Source organism: Lonchura striata, chromosome 9, assembly GCF_046129695.1.
Source record: "Lonchura striata isolate bLonStr1 chromosome 9, bLonStr1.mat, whole genome shotgun sequence".
NCBI lineage: Eukaryota > Metazoa > Chordata > Aves > Passeriformes > Estrildidae > Lonchura > Lonchura striata.
Genome location: NC_134611.1, coordinates 10,256,840 through 10,281,771, shown reverse-complemented (window position 1 = coordinate 10,281,771; position 24,932 = coordinate 10,256,840). Strand labels below are relative to the sequence as shown.

Below are 24,932 nucleotides of genomic sequence, written 5' to 3'. Positions count from 1 at the left end.
AACAGCCCAGGCTCCAGCCCACCTCCTCAGCCCAGGGAAGCAGCTGCCTTCCCCATCTGGCAGCAGCTGCTCCCCAGCACCTGCTGCAGGGTGCAGGCAGTGGTTCCATGGCAGAGCTGGAGGGGCCAACTGCTGCTGCCAGCACAGAGCCAGGCTGCTGCTGCAGGGCTGCTGCTGCAGGGCTCTTCCTGCAGGGCTGCTCCTGCAGCAGGGCTGGGAGAGCGGCAGCAGCTGCTGAGACTCACCCCCGAGAGGCAGCGCCTGCAGCTGCTGCACAGGAGCTGGCAGCACTTGGCAGCAAGGCAGGATTCCTCTCACCTGTGGCACTCCTGGCCGAGGCAAAATGCTGCAGGCAACTACAGCAGTAGTTGGATATGGAGGACTAAGTCTCAACATGCCTTTTGAACAGTTCCATACTTCCTTTGGATGCTAACAGTAGCTGTGTTTTCTCCAAAAAAACTAGGAGAAGTTTTCTAACCCAAACTAGGCCTAGAACATTTTGTAAAACAGGTTCAGGCCCACTAAAACCAGGCAGAGACAGCTGTGAATTACATTGGATCCACTCGCTCCTCTAACAGATGAAAAATAAAATAATCTGTAGCTCAGTCCATCATTTCAGTGTTTAGCCAATGTCACAATGCCCAAAGAAACAACTTTTGGTGAAGGCACCAAAAGATTCAGCCGGATTGCCTAGGAAGAAAAGCTTTCACCCTCTGGGATCTCTTACAAAAGCATTAACACACCTGCAAGTGCACAGGCATCACCCTAGGAAGCACTTACTTTTGAAAGCACCAAATAAATTTTTATCACTAGATAGAGCACGGCAACTAGAGTTAACTCTATTTCATAAAGATATATGAGGTTTTCAAGAGATGTAAGAAATGCTGGCAAAGAACATATATTGTTAAAAATCAATTCACTATCCCTTGGGTAACTTACTCTTCAAAAGTTGAGAGACTAAGAGCATGAGAAACCCTCTGAGTCCTGGCCACACACCTGCTCAGAAGGACAGCTGAATTACCCAGCTCAGCAGCTTAAAAACAACAAACCACTCAGAGCTGTTCTGAGCAGCATTTGAGATATATTATATTATTTGAGATATTACCTATCTCCTTGCATACTTCCTGTAAAAGAACCAAGACCTACCTTGCTGTTTTATTCACCTCTTCAATTACAACCAGACAGTTCACAGACACACTTCAACTCCCTGCCAGGTTTTGCATATCTCCAAAGACAGGGAGTCTACAGCCTCTCTGGGCAGTTTGTTCCAGTGCTTTACCACCTTCACCGAGAATTGGTTTTCCTTATATTTAATTATAATTTCCCAAGCTGTAACCTATATCCACTGCCTCTCACCCTCAGATTCCAACTCCAGAAGAAATTTGATTCTGTATTGTCTGTTATCACCCACTGTACAACTGAGACAGCAACTAGATCCTCCTGTAGCCTCCTCTCCCAGGCTACACAAAGCAAGCTCCCTTAACATCACATTTCACACAAAAATGCTCCAGTCTCCTCCCTTCCTAGGTAACCCTTCCCTGGACTTGTTCTGTTTTGTCAATGGAGTGACTGATAGTGAACCCAGTACTCCTGGCAGCAGTGGTGTCACCTGTAAAATGAGAAAGAATGGCCTCCCCCAGGCTCCTGGAACACTGATGCAGTCCACTAAGTGGCTACTATTACTTCTAGAAAAATCCTTAAATTCCTTTTCCAAGCATTCCTAATAAAAATCAGGTTTCTGGATGCAAGATTTTTAAACAATCCAATCTTGAGTTCCCCCCTTCTACAGTCAAACATAGTACTTCTTTTTCCCATCCATTATGAGGAGAATGGCTCAGTAATCAAGGATAATTATCAAGTCTATAAAGAACCAAGGCTAGCTCCAGTTTGTATCAGCTAGAAATCCACTTAAACCCAGAAAGATTTACGATACTAATTCACCCGTAACACATTAATAAGTCAAAAAATTTTCTTTAAATTCACACATACATTGTTGCAATGGTGATTACTTCAAAGCTATTGAAACAAAGTGTAACACTTCTTCCCCCAAAACAGGTAAAGTTAAGCCAATATGCCCAGCCAAGCAAGTAAAGGCTTTAACACCATAATATCAAATTTAAGATGCCTGTGTAACTCCCGTCTGGGCTATCAAGAGATGCAGCACATTCAGACACTCACAACTGGGATATTTGAGTACTTCAGTTCTTCTCATCCCAGAGTCCCACCAGTATCAGGATCACCTCCACAGACTTCATCAACTCCACCCCTCTGTGGCATCCCTGCTCATTCTAACCTTGCAACAACCCTACCAGTGTATCAAGACTGTTCTTAATATGAGTCATCCGTGGTTATTAAATTAACTTTTACTTCTGTTTCAGACAAACACTTAAAAAACAACATCCAGGCATATCGACCAAGACACAGACTGAAAGGTCACCTACTGCAAGCATCTAACTGAAGAGATAAGAATCCTTCTCTGTTTTTTCCATAACTCAGAAGACCATCTGGTAAAAATTAAGCAGATTCACCAGCTGTTCGTTTAGCAAAAACAAGCTAATTTACTCACCAGCATCAGAAATCAAGAAAGGGTTTTAGGCAAATATGCCAGAATAAAGTTTGCCCAATGAATTTCAACTCCCACACCCAACTATTTACCAGTTTCATCATTCTACTATTTGAGCATCCCCTTAAGCAAAGCAAGGTGGGGAGGGAAGGGGGGAGAAGAAAAAATATTTATGAAGGTCACAGAAGACATTTCAACCTGTAGCTACCAAGCAGACAGGAGTGAACTTTGCCCACGCTCTGAGATGACTGCAAGCCTTCCAAACAAAGCAAGCTGGGGACAAAGTCTAAACTTGGTAGCATGAAGCTCTAACCACTTCTCAGCAGAACTAACTAACTCAGCACCACACTAACCACTTTCAAATGGATTCCAGCAGACTGTGAACTCTCAAGACTCTGGAGCAAATTCTGATTCCAGAATACCACGAAGGCAGATCCCTAGGAAGCCCATGAGCTGAGCCAAGACATGAACTCAAGCCTCCCAAGCCCCATGCTAACACTCCAGTGTTTAAGCCACACACGTTACATACAAAGAGCAGTGGTCAAACTGAATTAAAAAACAAACCAAAAGTCAGTACCCATTAATTTGTACCCTACGCTACCAAACCCATTTGTCTTTCCTGAAGACTGAAGACAGCCTTTACCCAACAACTACAAACATGTTTTAGTTAGAATTATCCCAATGTTTCTGTGTTTGTTTAATACTTTTATTAAGTACGTCATTGAAGGCAAAATCCCAAATTCTCCTGAATCATTTTGCCCTTAGAGTATGGCATAAGAAAAACTGATGGAAAAAAGAAAATAATTACATGGGTCAAACAAACACTGCATATTTGCACTCACCTCCTTTCTCCTCATTGTCTCAAAGCAGCAGAACTTTAAAAACAACTCAACAATAAATAAAAGCCACTTTCTAGATAAGCATACAAAGGAAGAGTATTGATCCATACAAAAGAATATTTTAGTCAGCATTCCACAAACACTCTTTTTAATTTTTTGTGAAGAACAGGACAGCAAGGAACAGACATTTTCTTCAAAATCTGGAAAAGGCACTAGCATGGTTTAACTCCAGCCAGCAGCCAAGCCCCATGGAACTGCTCACTCACTGCCCCAGCAGTGGGACCAGGTAGAAAATCAGAAGGGTAAAAGCTGGAAAACTCACAGTTTGAGATAAAGACAGTTTAACAAGGAAAGAAAAAGCCACCCATACAAACAAAGCAACACAAGGAAATAATGCCCTGCTCCCCATGGGCAGGCAGGTGTTCAGCCACCTCCAGGATAACGGGGCTCCACCACATGTTGCGGTTACTTGGGAAGACCAACACCATCACGCTGAAGATCCGCTCTTCCTCTTTCTTCCCCCCACTCCATACACCAAGCATGATGCCATATGGTCTGGAAAATCCCTTTGCTCATTTTGGGTCCCCTGTCCCAGCTGTGTCTCCTCCCAACTTCCCGTGCACCCCCAGCCCCCTTCCCAGTGGAGCAGTATAAGAAGCAGAAAAGGCCTTGGCTCTGGGCAAACTCTGCTCAGCAATAACAGAAAGATCTCCTTATTATCAACTCTGTGTTCAGCACAAATCCAAAGCAGAGCCCCGTAACAGCCACTTGGAAGAAAATTAACTCTACCCCAGCCAAAACCAACAGGCACCCAGAGCAGGGAAACAGAAGCACATTCAAACTCCAAGCACAGGTCATGCCAATAGCACAGACCAACAAGGGCTGAAAAGAAAAAAAAAACAACCCAGCAAACAGTTTTCTAAAAACATTAATATTATATCAGCTTTTGAAAGCATCAGGACAAGGAAGTCTGACAGTAAGTCAGTGGGACCAAAGGAAGAAAACAGTACAGAAGTATTCAAAGAAGGCAAGGGCATATCAGTAAAGCCACATAAATTCTGTGCACTGATACTCGCTACTGAGGAACTTTGGGACCATCCTGTAACACAGATAATCTGTACAGAAAACACTCTCATCCTAAAATGTCAGCAGAGACACAGAGAACAAACCGCTAGATTTGTGAGAGTCCCCAAAACTTTAAAGGAACTTAAATACAAGTTTTTCACAGCAGACTCTTCTTTAAATCAGTTTGATTAAAGGCGAAATCAACACCACATTCCCACAGCATTAACATGAGTCTTTTGTGGTGCAAACCAGAAGGGGTTAAGATTTTTACATTTCAAATTTGACTCCTGTACTAACAAGAAACAGCAGAAATTCCAATAAAGTACATAGAATAGGCTTAGTATCTACATGTATATGACACACTGAGGAAAAGTGAACACAGCTTCTGTAGAGCAAACATATATCACAAAACTTCTCAAATGTCTCTCAAGAACTCGGTCAGTTGAAGAACACAAGACTAACTCAAGCTGACACAGCTTATTTCCAAAGTTTTTTAATAAACCCCATCATCAAGCTTTCAAAATGCTGACTTCCAGAAACTAGGATGAGGCAAATCTATTCACATCCTGTTTCCTTCAGCTCTTTCCTAAGGACCTGCCACTGCTGTAGAAAAGACATTAGGCCAGCTGGGTCTTCAATCTGAGCTGATATGGCACCTTTGGTATTTGCTCACACAAACAACCTGACCTTTAGAAAAAAAAATTATAGAAGTGACTCAGTGTTCTTGTCTTTACAAATTGTTTTCCGCAATAGATAAAATATGAAACTTATATAAAGTAACCCAAGGGCTAACGTGTTCTGTTCTAGTTTCAAAATGTCTCTTAAGAACTTCAGCTTTAATGAATTATCTTTTGAAAGCATTAACTACTGCTGTGGAACAAAGACCTGCTCAACCAGTCAAACATAGAGGACCAGTAGATGACTATTTCAATAGACCAAACAACATGTCATGCATACATGAGGTCTCTGATTTCCTCTTTGAGCAGTTTCTTTTTACAATTGCACATTAACTAGTCAACTCTAAAAAATGGGCTTAATTAGTAGGTATCAATCCAGCCAGTAAGCATGTCATTTCCTTTCATCCAAATAATGAGGGACGAGTAAAATGTTAGGTACTTCCCCAGGCCTTTTATTCTAGTTCCTACAGTAGTTAAAGGAAAGGACTCATCTAATGGCTGCCCCATATATGCACAAATTTATTCACTGACTAGAAAAATATGAAATCCTATCAAAGTTATGCCATGTAGTTCCTTCAAAAAGCTACCTTGTGCTTCTGGTATGGAAGTGTGTGAAAACTAGGCTTGCAATGGTAACTGAATCCTAAGAACTGTCCAAATACAGAGGAAAACTCTACCCTTTCAGGCTTTCCAGCTCAAACACAGTATTTTCAAGACCCCTTAACACATGAAGCAAATGGCTCAAATGCTCATCCTCTCCCACACCTCCCTCCACACAGAAATAGGAACTCAGTAAGTGTAAAGTTTACTGTAAATTACCCTTGCTTACCAAGGTATATTAGCCATGTGGTGTTTTCAATAAAACGATTTTCACGGTATCTTTCAATGAAAGCCCATTTCTTAACCTTTGAGGTGTGTATATAATTAATAATTTCAATATTATAATTAGTACTGGTTGTCATGGCATTTGAAAAAGGATCCTACAGCTACCACCTCTCAATCTGTTTCAGTGACCTACTAACCCAAATACCTACATGAATGGACTGATGGAAATGGTGACAAGATTACTACGATGTGAAGAGTCTTTTCAAGACAATTGAATAAAAAAACCAGAATAAACCTCTTTCTAAAGATAAATTGCTACTCCAGTGGTAAATTATTCAGGTTCCTACAGCAGGAGTGTAATGCACACAAATCACAGTCAAAGTAGTCTCTTTCTTTTCTATAAATGTCAGTTAGTATTTCTAATTAACTACCTGCCCTCACATTGGAGAAATCAACTGATTTTTCCATGAAGAGCTATCAATGGGAATATCCAGGTTATGCTTCTAAAAGGACACTTCTCTTACTCCAACTTCTTATTTCTGGCTCAGGAACCCACTTCACCTTCAGTTTAAAGGCTAGTAAATCAAATTAGGTTCTGATAAACCTGAACTTTGGGATGACAACTGAGCCTAAACATATCTAAATAAATTAAACTCCAAAAACCCACAATCCACAAAAATCCTACAAGGATTAAAAGGAATTCTAACCAAAATGCAAATTAAGAGGCCTCACAAGTATGAACTTCAGTATCCTACAGTGTCCTAAAGGCCTCTTTTTTACACTGAAAACCAGTCCTGTTATCTATTTTAAAATTTAACTAAAGATACAGTAACCTATATCCATTAAAACAGGTCAGGTGAAGCAGTGCTGAGCATCTGGCCACCTAACTATTAGAAACCCAGCAGAGCCCACTTTTAACTAAAGACACCCAGCAGGAGGTATGATTAAACAAACCTGTCTATCCCAAACCCTGATTTCCAGCCTCTAGAGTACTGGATTTCCTTCCAGCTTCTGTGGAGAGATCTGCAGAGCTTAGATCAGCACCCACTGCACTCAACATTCTACGGAGAGGCCACACTAAATAGAGGTTTTGGTTTGAGTAAGACTGAGGCTTAAACTCAGATAGATCTGAACATATGTATATCCAGGTATAGTATATAGGGAGAGCTTCTGATGAAAATGTACACCTCCAAGAACTTTAAATCTTTGTAAAGTGTCCTCCAGCTTTTGTTCAAACTTTGACTGGAACTCTCTTCAGCAACAACCTTTTGTTGAGGACCTTGTTCCAAATTCCCAACCACTCCACTGAAAGCCTGCAAAGAAAGCAAGAACAGCCCTTTCTGCCCCAGCACCCTAATGACAAAACATGTCTTTTTCTTTCAGAAATCAGTATTAAAGACATGCACTTTGAGATTTGTTCAGAACCCACAGTGAGTGGTTTATCCTTACAGAAATGTTTGAAACACTTTCCAGCCCCCACCACAAGTCACAGACCAGGGCCAGAATCAAAGGTACTGACTTGAAGCTATTCCTGTATCTGCCTACCTTTTCCACCCATCAAATCTTTATACTGGCAATTACTTAAAACTACAGAAAACCTGAGCCACCATGCCAACAAGCACAGAAGCAAAGCTCACTTAGCACCCACTGAAAAAAGAATACAAATGTAAATTCTGCACACACTGTTTGTCAGTGAAAACTGTTCACAACTGAGATAATCTTCGACAGGGCTGAAGCAGACAGGAACCAAAAAAAAAAAAAAAAAAAAAAAAAAAAAAAAAAAAAAAAAAAAAACCAACCAAGCCAAATACTCTATCTTGTTAGTTATTTAACAGTACTGCGTTAACCTCCAGGTGAAAGGATTCTCAGTTTCTTTAAATTTTGCCATTCCAGAAGGAAATAAGTAGATTGAATTACAATTAAATCTTCAAAAATAAACAAACCAAAAAGTAATAAACTGATCTATCACTGTCGTGGTCAATTTTATAATTTAAAGCACAATCATTTAGCATGCTTTTTCACTTTGCTGCAATTGATGGCAATGAGGCTCTTCCTTCCCAATTCCCCCCTTGTTCCTCCCATAAATCTGTTTTAATGAAAGAGATTGACACAAGTTGAAGTTGAAAAAAAAAAGACATTTTTATACACAAGTGTGTGAATCACACAAAAGTAGTCTATTGTCCACTTTTAAAAAAAATTTGGGAAAGGGAAAAAAAGCACACATTCATTGTTTCACAATGAATACAGATGAAATAGGGGAGAAGAAAACTACTAGAAATAAATTGTCTCAATGAAAGCAAGGATTTTTGAATTCTGTCATTTCACTTTGAAATCCTCCCACCCTGACCAAATCCTGAGATACTTACTTGGTCAATAAAAAAATGTTAATTCTTTTAAAAATTTCCTCCTGAAGCTCCAGAGTGCCAGATATTCTTGTAATACATGGACACACAGGAGTTGGCAACCCCACAATACTGCAACCTTAGGCCCACTCCACATTTAAGATTGTTGTGAGGACAAGCACACAGCGTGAATTAAGTGGTCCTATAGGTGGACATAACTTATAATGCCAGAAAGATATTCTTGCTAGTTTTAGTTCCAATCCAAAGTGAAGCTGTATAAGCAAAAGCAAAAATGCTAGTGAGCAAAAACATCAGTATCTGACACTTCTGCCAATACTCAAACTCTGGGAATGAAGACCAATCTATGTCAATTAAATGAAGCTCTGTGCAACTAAATTTTACAATTTAAAAAGAAAAAAAAAAAAGTTTTATTTATAGTGAAAAGTACACCCCAAACTGCAAGAGATCATCAGTATATTTGTACCATGTGAGCACCTGGGTATCCCACTGAAGATGGGAGCACACTTTGCAGTTAAACACAACAAACAACAAAACAGTTGTTTAAAAATTTGTTGATATTATATGCCCTTATTTCCCTCAGTATGTGAAGTATGTTGCAACATCACTTACCAACTGACATGAAGCTACCTTTTTGAAGAATTTACGCTGCTAAAACAAGCTGTTGTGTTTTTCCTATGGAGTTTTTCCTTTATGCCAATGACACTTTGTGGAGAAGTTCTGAATTGCATTTAGAAAAAAACTAAAACTTGTTTGTGCACTGAACTCCACATCAGCTACTTTCACTGAAAACAATCAGGCTACTCATGTACAAAGCAAAGCTTCTGCATAATCTTTCCTAAGTGTGGGCTTAAGAAGGAAAAGTTAGGCAGGTTGCTTATACAGCCCACATGCATGAATACGTATTTTGTGCTCCCTGGGTAGCAAACAGTAGCCTCATTAAAAGGGAGAGGAAAAGAAAATAATTATAAACCACATAGAACAGGCTTAAATTGTTTTGAGACATTAGGCAAAAATATTTTGGTAGATCACTCACTGTGCCTTACTCTCTACTTAAAATATTTCATCAAATTCCATGGGTTTATGTGTGTGTATATATATATATATATATATATACACACACACATATATATATATGTACACAAAATACTTTTAAAAAATAAGTCATTCTCTTTGGTACCTCCAAATGCAGCAGTAACCTAGTACTACAATCAGAGCTAAAAAGAAACTATCAAATACAAGTTCCTGCTCTAGCTGAAACCCAAGACAAAATCCCTAATAACTCTGGAAGACATAAAATAAATCCATGAAAGCTTCACAAAAGCATCAAGCATCAGTAAAATTATGATTTCTTTTTGTTTTTTAAATGGAAGAGAAAACCCTTTCAGGCTTCAGAAATTTAAAGACCACTACTCTATCCCCCTTAAACACAACTTGGGAAAAGTGAGGGTGAAATGGTGATGGAAGTTTCCCTCCCAATTTAATTCACCAAAGATTAGCTGAACTAAACTATAAAGAATTGCTTTTGAAATTTTCATTGTGTGCAATTTTCTTCAACAAGACACCTCACATAAACATAGAAGATGGCAGCAGAACTCTGAGAAACATATTTATTAATTAAAATGTACAGAAAATATAGAAGGGAGAATCATGCAGAATTACTTTGCACATAATGTTTTATTCTCCATTTTAAATTCTTAGTGAGTGAGTTGCAAATTCCACCAAGTATTTAAAAGACCCAAAAATCTTTACTGTTTTGTAACAGTCTACAGATACAAGGCCTAATAATGACTGACATTGTCCTTTGCTAATCTGAATCTTTAATAGCATGACAATGAACAGTTTAGGACTTCAAAATCAGGTAGATACTTGATATTATCTTAAAAAGAAATACAATGAAACAGGAAAACAAAGCTGTCTGCTGAAACACAAGAGAAAAATGTTTGGGTTCTTTTTAAATAAGGATTGGTATATGATAAAATATTTCCTGTGTCCTAGGTTCAGACATATTATGTCATCCACCCTTGACCTAAAACTGGCTTCTGTGACTCCACCACCCACCTGCAAGTTTGCAATGATACTTACTTGTCTTCATGGTACCAAACACTGAAGTTGCTCTTACACATTTATTAATGGTTTCAAAATCCAAGCACAACAATACTGGAAAATAGCAAAAAACACCTTGGAAAGCGTAAATTTCTATTAAAAATTGTATTAAACAAACAATCGTACATTCACCAGCCACTAATTTCATCATCTGGGATTCCTGATTGCAAGTTCAGGTGATAATGTGGGATCCCATAAGAATCTGTTCCCACTGGTATGAATGCAGAATTGGGGTCCCAGTTTCCCACAGTGTGCATTTCCTGGAAAAATTCCTTTGTGAAATCCCAGCCCTAAAGCTGGGATGTCATCCCTTATATACACAAAAGTACCTCCAAGTACAACAAAGTAGTATCAATATAGAAACATTGGTAAGCATTTTAATGAATACAGGTGCAAGATATGGGGTACAGGAGGGGATGACAGTTCCCTGTCACCAGCTGGGAACTCCATGAGTAACACCAGTGAGATACCAGGTACCTTTTGCAACAGCGGAATTACTTAATTACATAATACACAGGAATTACTGTGCACACTACAGTCATCCTACCTGTAGCTCCAAAGAAACACACACAGAGAATGAATTTCAGGGATTACTTTTTTTTTTTTCTTTTCAACTAAACAAAATAGTTTCACTGCCAACAGTCTTTTAAGAAGCTGAACATACAGATAGCAGTTTTACAAATTAACCCAAGAATATACGGGTGCCTACCCATGTAAGAACAACCACTGCAAATGGACAGAGCTTAAAAAATGGATGAATTTAAAAGAAAATATTAAAAAGGCATATTCAAATATTATCTGGTTCCCTTCCCAGATGTGTTTGGCTCCCCCCATTATTTCAAATGCAGGTATCTCTACTTTTTTACTTGGTCTTAGAAAAACAATATAAAACAAGCAATATTAAGAAGCAATATACACTCCTAAACACATCATTTTCATTTACAGAAAGATTTTATTCTGGGGATAAGATTTAGACGTCTGAAGTTAAATTACAACCCTTTTGCAGAGAGAAGGAAAGGTAACAAACAACTTTGAAGAGGATATTCCTCCCTTCTACACAAACACACTTGTTTGGAATGGGGTGGGAAGAGCTTTACCGTCATCACAACAGTCATAGGCTGAGGCAACCATGGAGTTTAGTGTTGATGCTGGAATGGAAACACCTCTGTTCAGCACTAATCTGTAGTACCAGCAAGTGATTCACTACAAACACTGTGACAAATCATGTGGACTGGTGAGTTTTGTATCCTCCCTGGCATCTGCCTCTTCCAAGTGAGCTGCCTCACAGCTGTCCCAGGGCCTGGGTGGTTGCAGAGGGTAGGAACAAGCAAAGTGGATGAAAAAAGCTTTATTTTATTGATTAAAAAACTGGAACTCTCTAAGTTAAAGAAGACATTTTGTTCACGCACCTTGAGAGAAGAGGGCACACGCTCCCCATTTCTGACAAACAAGAAAGAAGGAAAGCGAGAGCGGAGGCTTCAGAGGGTGGAGGGCTTCACACCCACCACCCGGGACCTCCCCACAAAGAACAAGCAGCACAGCAACGAGGAGAAAGAGAAAAGCAGCGAGAGGCCACGGCTGTGTGGCGGCGGCTTGAAATTTACCTGGAAATCAGCCAATATCATTTCTCGGTCCATGTTGGACGCCATTGCAGCCAGCTGCGTCCCGGCTCTGCTCGGACCCGCGCACCTGGAGCCGCAGCCGCGGGGAGGACGGGGCAGGGCGGGAGCTCAGGAGCTCATGGAGGCGCCGCGCTGCGCTCGGGCTCCCGCGGCGCCCCCGGGCTGCCCCTGCCGGGGCCGAGGACGGGAGGAGGCAGGAGAGCGGCGGGCCGGGCGCGGGGCCGGGAGCGGGCAGCGCTGCCTCAGCCGCTGGCCCGGGAAGGAGGAGGAGGAGGAGGAGAAGAAGGAGGAGGAGGAGGAGGAGGCAGCGCCGCTCCCCGCCTGCCTCCACAGCGCCGGTGTCGCACATTTTGCCTGTCATTGAGGTCGCAAAGAGGCGCTTTGCGGCCGCCACGTGACTGCCCGCCTGTCAAGCGCTCCCGGAGCCGGGGGCGGGACCGCGCCGAGCCGGGACCGGCCGGACCCCGCGCCGGGCGGCCCCGGGGCGAGCGGGGAGCGCCGGCCCGCGCCCTGCCCGCCGCAGCCGACACAGCCTCACGGCCCGTGCCGGGGCTGGCGGCGCCCTGGGCCCGGCCGCGCCGCGGGGTGTCCCGGCTGGGCTCCGCCGCCGGCTGCGGCCTAACGGGTCTGCGGGGAGCCGGCTGCAGCCGTCCCCGGGCGGAGCGGGGAAACGCGGGCCGGTGCAGCTGCCGGGCGGAGCGCGGCCCTGCCTCTCTGTGCCTGCCATCCATCCATCCATCCACCCACCCACCCCTCCATCCATCCCTCCTTCCTTCCTGCCCCTCTCCCTCCATCCCTCCGGACCGCGCTGGTTGCGGTGGATGCAGCGGCTCGCCCCCGGCGCGGTTCGCGTCCCCTCCGCCCCGCCGCGACACGGAGCCCGCCCGGTGCCCGCGCCCCCGGGAGGTGCCCTACACCGCCCGGCGCTCGGGGAAGCGCCGACATTTCCACCAGGTTCCGGCTTGGCTTAAAAGAAGCAAATTAATTTTTCGCAGGTTTTTCTGAGCCAACACATCGTGATCTGCACTGCGGCCCTCGCTCAGGCTTAGCACTCCAGCACTGTAAGATGCAATTCTATTCTATACCGCAAATAAATCTGCTTTAAGTAATGCAAATCTGACTGTAACTGATGCTTCCTAAGTCTGCCTCCTACAACCTGATGTTCACGTACCCCTTTAGCAGCGACATAAAACACATTTGGACGCCAACTTGCCAATTAGTCCAGCATGTTTTGCTCTGCTTCTTTATGTGTCCAGTGAGTGTCGTAGCTGAGGTCACAGATGCACCAAGCAGCTTTCCTGTCAGCTAACAACGCTACGTTCTGGTACCTTTGAATCACGGTATTTTGCCGGGTTTAGGAAGCAGCGTTCTTTATTGTTTCTCCCGTCCATCCGCGAGGGTCACGGCGGTGTCGCGGACGCTGCGCGCTCCCCGCCGCCGCTGGCCCCGGGCCGAGTGCGGGGGCAGCCCGGCGCCACCGCGGACAAACGCTGCGTGCGGAGGGGAAAGCTCAGCTGTGCCTTCAGGAGAGTCCGCGATGCCAGGAGAAACCCTGGGAATGGTTCGGAGCCTGCTGCGGACGCTGCTGGCGAGCGCGGCGCCTGGGCAGGGCGGCGGCGGCGCTCCGGGCGGGCTGAGGCCGCACGGAAACGCCACTAACGAGGCGAAGCCACAGAGTCAGAGAAGCTGGGCTTTACATTTTGCCGTCTTCCTGCTCTAGTTTGTGTTGGCAGGCTCGCCAGAAAGTTTTTATTGCCCGCTGACGTGAGCTTAACAATGCGAGCTCCCCAGCACCGACCGGAGGGATGATAAATTAATTGCCCTCACACCTGCACCTTTTTTTTTCCCCCCCCCAGTTTGATGTTACAGATAGTTCTGTACTAAGTACGAGGTATGGTGCAATGCCAGGGACAGCCTATGCTAAATTACAAACAAATCCACCCACACATTGCTAGAGAGTAACTATAATAAAGGCTGAAAAGCAAGTCTTAGCAATTGGATAAAAGCCAATTAATTCCTGGCACAAATTTAAACTATAGGTACGTTGTCAAGATTAGTTGCACGGCGTTCATGTTATTACAGTCATATTTTAAATAGTGATATCTATATTAGATCAAAACAGGAAGGATTTGATCCAAAACATGAAGAAAAGGTGAAAAGCTGCACGTGCCCATCTGAGGAAGTTCACATTCAAGTCACAGCTAAAGTTTCTGTTTGCCTTCTCACAGCCTCTCTGAGCTATTCGAGGTGGGTTTTATCCTCCAACGAGTGACAGATAAATTAGGGAGCCGATTATTTTACTCCTTATAATGCTCGGTGATAATATCTCCCTCCAGAAGTGGTTTGTTGTTGGTTTCTTGGGGTTTTTTTTTCTGCTGATTCTGGAGCCGATTGGGACAAATCTCTCTGTTTTAGGTGGAGTATCTTTATCACTCATGAGATGAGATGATCAGGATTAATGACCTGCTTTCTGCAAAGACTTTTGACAGACCTGCACAGTAGAGGAAGTTTGATGGCATTTTCTGGCCAGGCAGCTTTACTTGCAGGAGGCCTGCAGCACTCCAGCTACACCTCACTTAATTATTTTGCTATGCGGCGTGATTAACAGAAGATCGAAGTTTTATTCTGAACCACAAACCAACAAAAAATAGGATGACACAGTTGTAGTATTTGCAGGTCTAATTTTGAACAAAGTTAGCAACAGGTAACACTACCAAAGCCTGTGGATTTTAGGCAGTAATTAGTCACAAAGTAAGTAATTTATAAGCCATCTGTCTGAATATTCCAAGTTTTACATATAAATCCCCTCTTTATGCAGAAAAGCAACTGTATCTGAATAAACAGATGCTACTTGCATACATATGCATACATAACTTTGAGGGAAGTTATAATTTATATTTTTGCTTTTTAAAAATGGAAAAAAAAAAGAGGGAAAAAATGAGGGGGGAAAAAAGCACTATTGCTTCTGGACGAGAATTATCACAATGAGGCCCTTAAAAATAGACGTGTTTTTCCTCTCCTTTATGGGAATGGGAGTGGAGGGTCAGTTGATAAACTGAACAAAGTTGTTTTCCGTGCTTGGTGTGTAGGCAGCTCACACTTGTCACCTTTGTAATATTCGCGAACAAGCATGGATGGGGGAATCAGTACAGGAAAATACAATTGCAAAGCAAAAAGCAACCGAAGCTGAGAGGAAAGCCGGACAGAGAAGTCTGGCTTCGTTCAGCTGCAGATCCACTGCTGCAGACCCGGCTCTGACGGCGGTGCCGCGGCCGCCTCCGGTCCCTGCCCGGCTGCCGCGGCAGGTTCTCCCCGCAGGGCAGTGCTGGAGGAGCTGCAACCACCACAGGTTCCCTCCCTAACGCACCTCCCCGAGCTGCCTCACGCCTGTTTACGTTCAAAATCACTTTCCCGTGGCGTCCACGCAGAAAACAGACGTGCAGATTGCCCTGCGAGCGATGGGTTACGTGTGCTTATCAGGGAGCCATGACATTGCTGCTTACCTCTCGGAGGGTTCGCTTGGCAGAACGCAGTCCTCCGAGGGTCCCTGAAACCTAAAGCAATCCAGCCATTAAAGCACTTTAAGACCCTAAATACTGTTAGGCAGAGTGGCGGTGGCATCCCCGTCCTGTACCGTCCTCTCTTCTTCGCCCTGGGAAGGAAAAGCAAAGTCCTCGCGTCCTCTTGGTGCCCGGGCGCGGTTCCCCTTCAAAATGGCACTTTCGAATCAATCAAGGACACCAGGAACGCGGGAAGCAAGGAGTGCTGCCGTGGACGGTCGCCTTCCCCGTTAAGACAACTTGACATTGACCCTTCATCCTTGACCTTGTCCTCGGGATGAGAGAGGCGCCCGCGCCGCTGCCCGGGCGACCCGAGCGCGGAGCCGCTGCCTGCGGGGTGCCGAGCGAGGGCGAAGGGGCCGGGGCCGGGACCGGAGCCGGCTCCGCTCCCCCCGCGGGCAGGTGGAGACCGCCCGGGAGAAGCTCCGGGAGAAGCTCCGGGCAGCGCCGTGGCAGAGGCCGCCCTCCCGCCTGCCAAGCTGCCCCGATCCCGCTCCTCCCGCCGGGGTGCGGCGGCTCCCGCTGCTGCAACCTCCTTTTCCTTTCATTTCCCCCCCTCTAGGCCTCAGCAGCGCTGCTCCTAAAAGCAGCCGGGCCGTGCTGGCTGTGGCGGAGCCGTGCCCGGGCTGCGCGGCGAGGGGACGGCACCGGGCGCCGCGGAGCTGCGGCGGCGGCCGGAGCGCGGCGGGGCCGGGCGAGGGGCGGGCGGGAGCCGCTGCAGGCCTTCCTGCCCGAACTCCGCCGCGCCTCCTTAAATCTCTGCCGTTAAAATGTGGGCGGGTGTTTCAACTCAAAAAGCGCTCAAATTTTTTTTCTTTTCAAAAAAAGCTGATGAGGTTAAAAAAAAAAAAAAAAAAAAAAAAAAAAAAGAAGGGGAAAAAAAAAAAAAAAAAAAAGAAGAGAGAAACCGGCTTCGTGTCCTTAGGAAACAGAAGTAGCGATTGTTTGTGCTTAAAAAAGGGGGAGCGCAAAGCCGCGGGCGGAGGCGGCGGCCGCGGACCGGCAAGTGCAGCTTTATTTCGCGAAGTTGGAAGAGGAGGCGAGCGGGGCTGTCAGTGCGGCTGCGAGCGCGGCCGGGCCGGGGCAGCGGCGGCACCAGCGCAGCCCCTGCCCCCGCCGGGAGCTCGCCCCGCGGCCGCGAGGGAGGAGCGGCTGTCCCGGGGAGCGCCCGGCGGAGCGCGGACGGCGGCGACGGGACCCCGGCGGAGCGAGCCCGGCGGAGGGACGACGGCGGAGACGGCTCCGCGCCGCGGCTCCTCCACGCCCTGAGCGCGGGCGGCGGTTCGCGGCAGCCCCCCCTTGCCGCCCGCCGCCCTCCTGGATGCTCCGGAGCCGCCGCCGCCGGGGGCGGCCGCCGGCCGGGATCGCGCCCGCCCGCTGCGCGGAGGCTGCGCGGGGCCGCGGCAGTGAAGCCGCCGCTGCTGCCGCGGGGAGCGAGAGCACCGAGGGAGCGAGCTGGGCGCCGGGACAGCCGCCGCCGCCGCGCCCGGCCCTCCGCGGGCGCGGCTCGTCCTTCGCTTCCCTGCTGGGCCCGGACTAAGCCGACGGAGAGGGATGAAGGGGGGATCCCGAGCGGGAGTTGGATGCACACTGCTACAGGAGACCTTTCCTCCGAGCTGCTGCTGCTGCTAAGTTTCAGAAACCGGCTGTGAACAGGGTGGGTTGTCTTCTTCCAAGATCTCAGGTCTGAGTGAGTCTCCGGAGTACGTGTATATATGTTACCTATAACATATACAATACATTGCATAGCTGTTCATCTATTCCCCCCCTCCCCCCGCGAAAATGGCCAAAGTCTTTAATAAGAGTTACTCTATATGTGGAAGCAAAGAAATCTTGCTTCAAGTGGAGCTGCAGTTTTGCTGAATAATCACGTGTGAGTTAGGGGCGGGCTCTTGGCAAGGAGGTTTTTTACGAGTATTTACTACAAGGTCTTACTCCAGAAGATTAACCATCCCAATCCTTCTGTCAGTCTCCGATGCCATGCCTGGTTAAAAAAAAAAAAAAAAATCTCATCTTTTTTCCGATCGTCAGTCACCCTAAAGAATGGCCGAGCCTTCTGGGAACGAGCTGGCGTCCGCGGCTGCCAAGGGGGACCTAGTGCAACTTACTAATTTGTTGCAAAAGAATGTAAACGTCAATGCACAAAATGGATTTGGGAGGACTGCGCTGCAGGTTGGTATCCAGAGAGGGAGAAAATATTTCATCACTGGTACCTACGTGACCCGGGTTTCCAAAAAAGACAACGTTTTAAGCAGGCTGGTGGATGAAATTCGAGTGGTTTTTCAAACTCGTTGGATGCCATATTTTATAACTTTAGTGGCTCCAACTCCCTAAAATGACGTACTTGAAATAAAACTGGTCAAAACCATTCTTTCAATCGGGGCTCACCCTCAATGTCAAACGGGCTACGAGTTTGCTAATATTTTGTAACTTCGTGGGGAGGAGGCAAGGAGTGAGAGAGCTGAGATGAAAAGAAATCAGCTTAGGTGAGCAGGATTTCATAGCAGGTCTGTAAACACAAATGTTCTGTTCTCTGAAGCTTAGGATTTTTATCTTTTTTTCTTCCTTTTTTTTTTTTTTTTTTTTTTTTTTCCTGCAATGTGCTTTTAAAGCGTGGCTCGTCTGGCTTCTGGGGTTTGCTGTGGATGGTACTTTTCCTTTCTGCTCTGTTTGTGGGAATGACCTTTCTCATTGGGAATCATGCTGCTCAGAAGCGAGGACCTCCGATGTACATTAAGAGCTAGCCCTGCGAGCCAGGGTTCCAGCTGAATCACTTGCTTTTTCATTCATATTTAAGACTTTAAAATTTGCTTTTTTCAGAGCGGCTAGCAGGGAGGGCACTGGTTCCAGTTATTTTCTTGCTGATCGTATAGGGTGCTGTGTCCTAATTTTTAACTGTGTAGTTGTGCAGGCAGGAGTTGGAACTCGTCCAACTGCTAACTATTGTAGCTGATGAAAGATTTTACTTTTAATAATATCAGATAATGATGGCAAAAAAGGCTAGAATACCTAACAAATAGTGAAATATGTGATTTATAAATCCAGAGGGAAAATAAATGTGGTTATTTATACTTAAGTTATGAGTAATGCAATGTGGAAGTGGAGCTATGGGTCTTTTTTATTTCACACATTAGTAAAATCGTTTTTTAACCCCTCTTCCCCCTTCCCCCAAAACCATGGTAATAATTTCTGATAGTGGATTTTTAAACAGCATAGAACCTGTGAATGTACTCGAGATATTTACAGCTTTTTGGCTTAACATCAAAATGTTAAAGCTGGAAAATGAGCACCTCTTGCTGATAATGCAGGAATGACCCTTTTTTGATAATTTTGCTGAAGCTGGAGATCTGTGAGCTCCTCGCTGTCCTGTTAACACCTAAATAGGGCATCGCATGGCAGTGCAGGCACTTGCAGCAACTTTTAAGAGAGTGAAAGGATTTAAATTAAAAACTTAGCCAAGCTAAATTCTTTAAGAAAGCAGGAAACATTTAGCTAGTTGATTTATCCTTGGGACAAGGGCTAAAAACTGATTTGTCCTACAGGAATGCTGGATATTTTTTTCTAAAAGCAGCTAACTGGCCATATCCTGAATTAAGGTATATTTTACACAATTACATAGCATCCAGCTATATTAAACATGCAGCTGTGCCCTAACGATACTTCTTAGGGATTATAACAACTGAGCTAATGAACCACCACAAAAACCAAAACAAGAGAATCTGTCGACTTATTTTCAATATGTATCATCCTGAAATGTGCTGTGGGTGCCTGGCCACGCTCGAAAGACTTCTCTGTCAGTGCACTCTGCAAGAGTGAGATAATCTCTCTGTAATCACTCTCTCAGTTAAAATGGAGAGAATGCTCCTATATTAATGTCAATGAATTTATATTTTTCCTCTGCATTTATGTTTAATTAAAACACTACTCGGCTTGTCTTGCTCTGTCCTTTTTATTTCTGGTGAAATGTACCTATGCAGGCCTCAAATACATCTCCTGCCCTTATGCTTTTCGTCAGACTTATTAAATTAAAGCTTTCTACTTCTTTGCCTCCCTTCCCACAAAACACAATTTTTCAAAATATAGGAGGCATTTGCTGTTCAGTTTTAGCCCATGGCCAAAAAGCCCCACTTTTTTTAGGATTTTCTCCCCCTCGCATCTTTAACTGAAGCCTTCAGTCCCCTGGCCTGAACACTGAAAACTCCCACTTAACACAAATATATGTTTTGAATTCACAAATAATACAGCCTGGGCTCTCGAAAAGAGATCAGAATGTCCGGTTTTTACTAAACACAGAGAAATCACAATGATCTTGTTTTCTTTTACACTGCTTCCATCTCTGCTAGAAGTGAAAGAAGTGGCTGGAAGTCAGGAGCTGGAAGCCTTGGGGCACAGAGAGATCTCTTTCCCTGAATCCCAGCCTGTCTTATCTGCACTTTTGCTGTCTGTGGTTATAATCTGCTGGGCTGCTTTACACTTCAAACGCTGTACATAAATGTATTTATTATATCTTGCTTTTCTTAAAAAAATTGATACATATTTTTCATCAGGAGAGATTTTCAGCAAACCTCTGTAGAAATTGTACCTTAAGCTAAATCTAATGCACTGTAATGCTTGTTTATGTTTGGGGTTTTTTTTTAATTAATCAAGAGTTTCAAATCAATGTGTGAATCTCTCTCTAAAGAAACAGAAAAGAGTTGGGGTTTTTTCGAAATTTATACTTACAATGAGACTAGTTACAAGGACAGGAAAATACTGCCTATAGGTTAGAGATTACACAATATACATTACAGTGTTCATTTTTGGAAAGTGTGCAAACAAAAAATGAGGAATTACAAGGAAATCGGTGCTAGCAGTTAAGTTACAAATAAGAGAGATTTGTGTTCTAATTATGATAGTTTTATGGTGCAATTGAGAAAATTGAAAGAAGCATTTTCTTTTTTTTTTTTTTCCCTGAGAGAAACAGTCAGAAAATCCAATTATTGTTGTTGTTGTATTTTTTAAGGGATGTTTTAATGACAGAACGTAGCCACAGTTTACTTATAGAAAGGTTATGAAAGTATAATATAATATATTGATTTTAGAAAACAACTTCTGTAACTTTGAAACATTCCTTTTGACTTTTCCTTTTTGGGTGACCTGATGAAACATAAATATTGGGGAGAATAATTTCTTTTAACATTTATGTTTCTCAACAGATAGAGCTATGGTACAGTCCAAATGTTTGTTTTATGATAATGCACAGACAATGTAAACACCTGAAAGCTTGTAAAAACACATTCTACATTTGCTGTTGCTTAGGTAAAATATCTGTTCCTCAGAGACCCTATATTTGCTGTTTAACAAGATTAAACAGTAATGCAGAGGTGTCTCAATACTTAGGCAAATATAACTGAACTATACTTAATTTTTATATGTTAAGAAACTGAGATGACCTTCGTTAGGGGAAGAAAAAAAAAAAAAAGTTGTTATATCCCATTCTGTGCTATTTCAGGCATTAATTTTTCCGAGACAGAAAGCTATGGCCACCGAAGTGATAACATCTTTCACAATTTCACCGAGTTCAGTGAGAAATACATGAGAAACGAGATGTTCTGGTGTGTCGTTAGTTCTGTAGCGAGTCTCTGTGTCTGCTTTAAATGAGAGTTGGGCTCTGACAGAAGCCAGGGATGAGGAGCGAGGACGGGAGGCAGTGCTGGAGCAAAGCCCCACCCGCGGTATCCAATTCTCTCTCTCTTTCGCAGGTGATGAAACTCGGGAACCCCGAGATCGCCCGGCGGCTGCTCAGTAACGGGGCGAACCCCAACCTGAAAGACAGTACCGGCTTCGCTGTCATCCACGATGTAGCCAGGGAGGGGTTTCTGGACACTTTGCAGACTCTGCTGGAGTTCAAAGCCGATGTTAACATTGAGGACAACGACGGCAACCTGCCCCTGCACCTGGCGGCGCAGGAGGGGCACGTGCGGGTGGTGGAGCTGCTGCTGGCGCTGCCCGGCTGCAAGGTGGGCCACCAGAACAAGCGCGGGGCCACCGCCTACGACCTGGCCAAGCTCTACAGGAGGGCAGCCGTGGTGGAACTGCTGGAGGCCAGCAGCGCCTTCCCCCCCAGCATGGACTGAACCCTGCCAGGACGGGGTCTCCTTTGGACGTGAGGGTGTGCAGACTTCTTGGGTTGTTTCCCATCCTTTTTAATAACGTTTTTTTGCCACAGTACTTTTTTTTTTTTATTATTATTTTTTTTTCCCCCTGAACAGCTGGTAGTGTAAGTCTCAAGAAATTCCAGAGGTGGGTTTGTAGACAATGGAAACATTTTAAATCCATGCTCCGAGCAGTTTCCTATACCTTTCACTTTACACAGTACTCCCAGGCTCATCTGTGTGTATGTTGGTTGCTCATATCTAGGTTTCCAGTATCAACTTTTACGATTTATTTTAGGTCATCCGTATCAAGCCATTAATACAACAGCTACTATTCACATGCTTCATATTGCTGGACTTTTAAGAAAAGGAAATAGTTTACTGTGATTTCTCCCACCTCTCAATGCACCCCTCCCTTCTCCTCACTCCCCCCACCCCTCTTGGTCAGGCTCGAGAGTCTGAGGTCCTGTTTTAGATAAAAACATCCTTTTAATAAGGGGTCACCTGCAGCCCCTGCACAGGCAGAGCTGGAAGTCAAAGGCTGCGTGGCCTGAGGACAGTGGATGGCGCTTAGATGCTTTAGGCAGTAACTGTATTTTGTCACTAACAAGAGCTTGTAGAACTAGGTCACTTACTTTCTAAATGTAGATGACACTTTTCCTCTTTGTATATTTAAACTTTCACCAATCTGGTTTTGAATTTAGTTACCAGAAACAGTATAAGTGGTGTTTCTTCGATTGCCAGAGGTTTTAAACAGCTCAGTTTTGTAGTTCGTGTTTACTGTGCACTGCAGAAGTCGTTTTTTTTTTTTTTTAGTTTCAAAACAAGCAGCAGAAAACCATTGTCAAAGAGGACATGAAAGCTGCAATACAAGACTTCTGGTCGCTTCATCTGCTGATTGCAGTTTAGATGTTCTCTAAGTAATATTTGCTTTCCACCAACTATTCTTTTTTGTCTGGAAAGAAACTATTTTAATGACAGCATCTCACAAAACAAGAATATTGGAATAGAGTGACATTTAGGGAGCAGCACTTTAGATATTTGTGAAGTTAAGTTATTTCTTGCACCTAAAACACAATTTAACCATTGGAAATTTTCTATTGCAACAGAGAGTTGAGAGTATTCACCAGACTGAAACTCATTTGCCTTTCCAGCCCCAACAGGAGCTAACGATGCTCAGCACCATGTCAGGAAGGGTCTATTATTAAACTTTTAACATTTGTACAGGATCTACTTATTTGGCAGATGGGCAGTTTAAAGTGCTTCATTCTGAATAGTCTAAATTTCAGTCGTGCAAAGTAGAAGGTTTTAAATCAATGCAAAATGAGTACTACTTGGATACTACATTAAATAACACTTAAAAGAGGAGAGGGTTTAGTTTAGTTTTTAACTTTTTTTTTTAATTAGCCCCACAAAATCAGTTACTACATTTTCAAGTAAAAAAATTGCTGAAACTGTCTGTCACATTTACTATAAGCTCTGTCACACTGCTGTGTTCTGATTAAAAACCTCTGTGAAATATGAAAAATTGTGCTATGATCATTAATCGGAGCAGCACAGCACATAGGAAGCATTTTTGGGGAAATAATCCTAAAATTCCCGGTAGAAAGAGCACTAAACCACCTGAAATATTAAACCGAGCAACATAATCCACAGGTTCCTGAGGTGAAGTGACCCAAATCGCTCTGTGTTGCTCTTCATCTTCCTTTCCTCGTGTCCTGGAGGATGCTCTAAGCCTTTTCCTTCTCCATTCCTCTCACAAAGAGGAATTCCGTGCTACACCAGAAGGTAATATCCAGCTTTCTCACGTTTGTTATTTTTTTTTTTTCACCCGTGCTACTAAAAAACCTCATTCCAAACCCGTTTGGAGCTTCACCAGCATTTAATTTACGCTAAGGCGAAGTTTAAGCAGTGGCTTAATAGAACAATTTCTCTTCCGAGAAAAATGCCCCGCCTAGTCAGAAATAGCGGCGTTTATTGCGTGCCAGGAGTTCAGGGTTAAAGCCAGGACGAATCACCCCCGGCCATGCCCAAAGCCTCGGCGGCTGAGTCACGGGTGATAGTCTGGTTTAAAGGTGCGTTTTATCTGATTTCACTGCTGCGTTTTCTCTGTGAGCCCCCCAACTTACCGGGAACAAGATGATCAATTGAAAATCCTAATTAGATACTTGGAAAGCAAAAATTGCTGTTATCCCAGGAAGTTAATAGTTACTGCAGAGAGCCTCTGGGAAACCAAAGAAATCGGTCAGCTGGTGGGGTACTGTGGGGTACTTTTGTCAGTGACAAAAGATGCCTGGTTGCTGGGGAATGGCTTTTCTCCAGAAGTATTTATATTTACAAAGCGAGGAGAAAATCATATAAAGCAAGTATCATTAATACAGAATCTTGACACCTAAAACAGATTGTAATATCGCATGTGGTTTCAGAAATTGCTCTGGCGCTTTTCCCCCAGTATTTTGGCAACATCAAAAAGTCCAGTTTCAAAAACTCGCATAATCCTGAAAATGTCGACAAACATATTTACCCAGAGATGCAAAACTGCAGCGTGTGAGATGGAATTAAATATTTTTGAGAGCTTTTATTGAGACATAAACCAACTGCCAAGTAAGTCTCCAGGCAGCAGCAGAGATCGCCCTGCAGCAGCCCAGGAATCGGCAGCAAAGAGTGCAGTATGGAGATGAGAGGTATAAATAGAAACAAATACAGCAAGCACAGAAAAAATGTGAAGAAATAGAACATAAAATGTAGCTATACCAGGATTCACAGTGACCAGGCTGTGTGAGGACACAGCTGTGGGGCAACAGCCCTCTCCCCTATTTCAGTTACACGGATGAGCAAAGCTGTTACACTTGACCTTTGTTTCTAAATTATCTTCGGAACAACGGCGGGGGCTGCTGAGCTCCTTTTGGAAAGGGGCAGATCCTAAAGGGATCCTACAGGGAACGAAGAGGGTTTAATTAGTGGCAGCAGCGCCGTGAGAGGGTGAAATACCCGATCTGTGTGTGCTGGGGAGAGAGGGGCAGAGGTGCAGAGCTAACCCTGGCACTGCCCTGTCCTTAGCCGGGGGAGAGTGAATGAGAAGGTATTTGAAGGTGAATTTTCCTCAGCCTCCAGTGCAACAAGGCACAGCACATTTAAGTACAAAAAAATACTTTATTTCCAGCTTCCAGTGTGGGGAGAG

The 24,932-nt window shown here is 44.2% G+C and overlaps 2 protein-coding genes across 3 annotated transcripts in view; one reads left to right on the top strand and one right to left on the bottom strand.

The window, feature by feature from the left end:
* FAF1 (Fas associated factor 1) overlaps positions 1-12,300 on the bottom strand; it is a 152,189-nt gene extending 139,889 nt beyond the window's left edge. The window contains exon 1 of one of the 2 annotated variants that reach the window (XM_021529210.3): positions 12,040-12,300. In XM_021529210.3, coding sequence (XP_021384885.1) covers positions 12,040-12,084 — 45 coding nt within the window. In that variant the 5' untranslated portion in view covers positions 12,085-12,300. The other variant, XM_021529218.3, reaches the window with a different exon arrangement.
* Positions 12,301-17,037: 4,737 nt separating this feature from the next.
* Positions 17,038-23,279, top strand: CDKN2C (cyclin dependent kinase inhibitor 2C). Its single transcript, XM_021530359.2, has 3 exons — positions 17,038-17,274; positions 17,649-17,789; positions 21,359-23,279. The coding sequence occupies exons 2-3, from the start codon at positions 17,661-17,663 to the stop codon at positions 21,731-21,733; spliced, it is 504 nt and encodes a 167-aa protein (XP_021386034.2). The 5' UTR covers positions 17,038-17,274; positions 17,649-17,660; the 3' UTR covers positions 21,734-23,279.
* The last annotated feature ends 1,653 nt before the right edge of the window (positions 23,280-24,932 follow it).

Coding starts and splice junctions, on each gene's coding strand:
- CDKN2C (XM_021530359.2), top strand. CDS start 17,661: ATGGCCGAGCCTTCTGGGAACGAGCTGGCGTCCGCGGCTGCCAAGGGG. Junction 17,790..21,358: donor TTGGGAGGACTGCGCTGCAG/GTTGGTATCCAG, acceptor TCTCTTTCGCAG/GTGATGAAACTCGGGAACCC.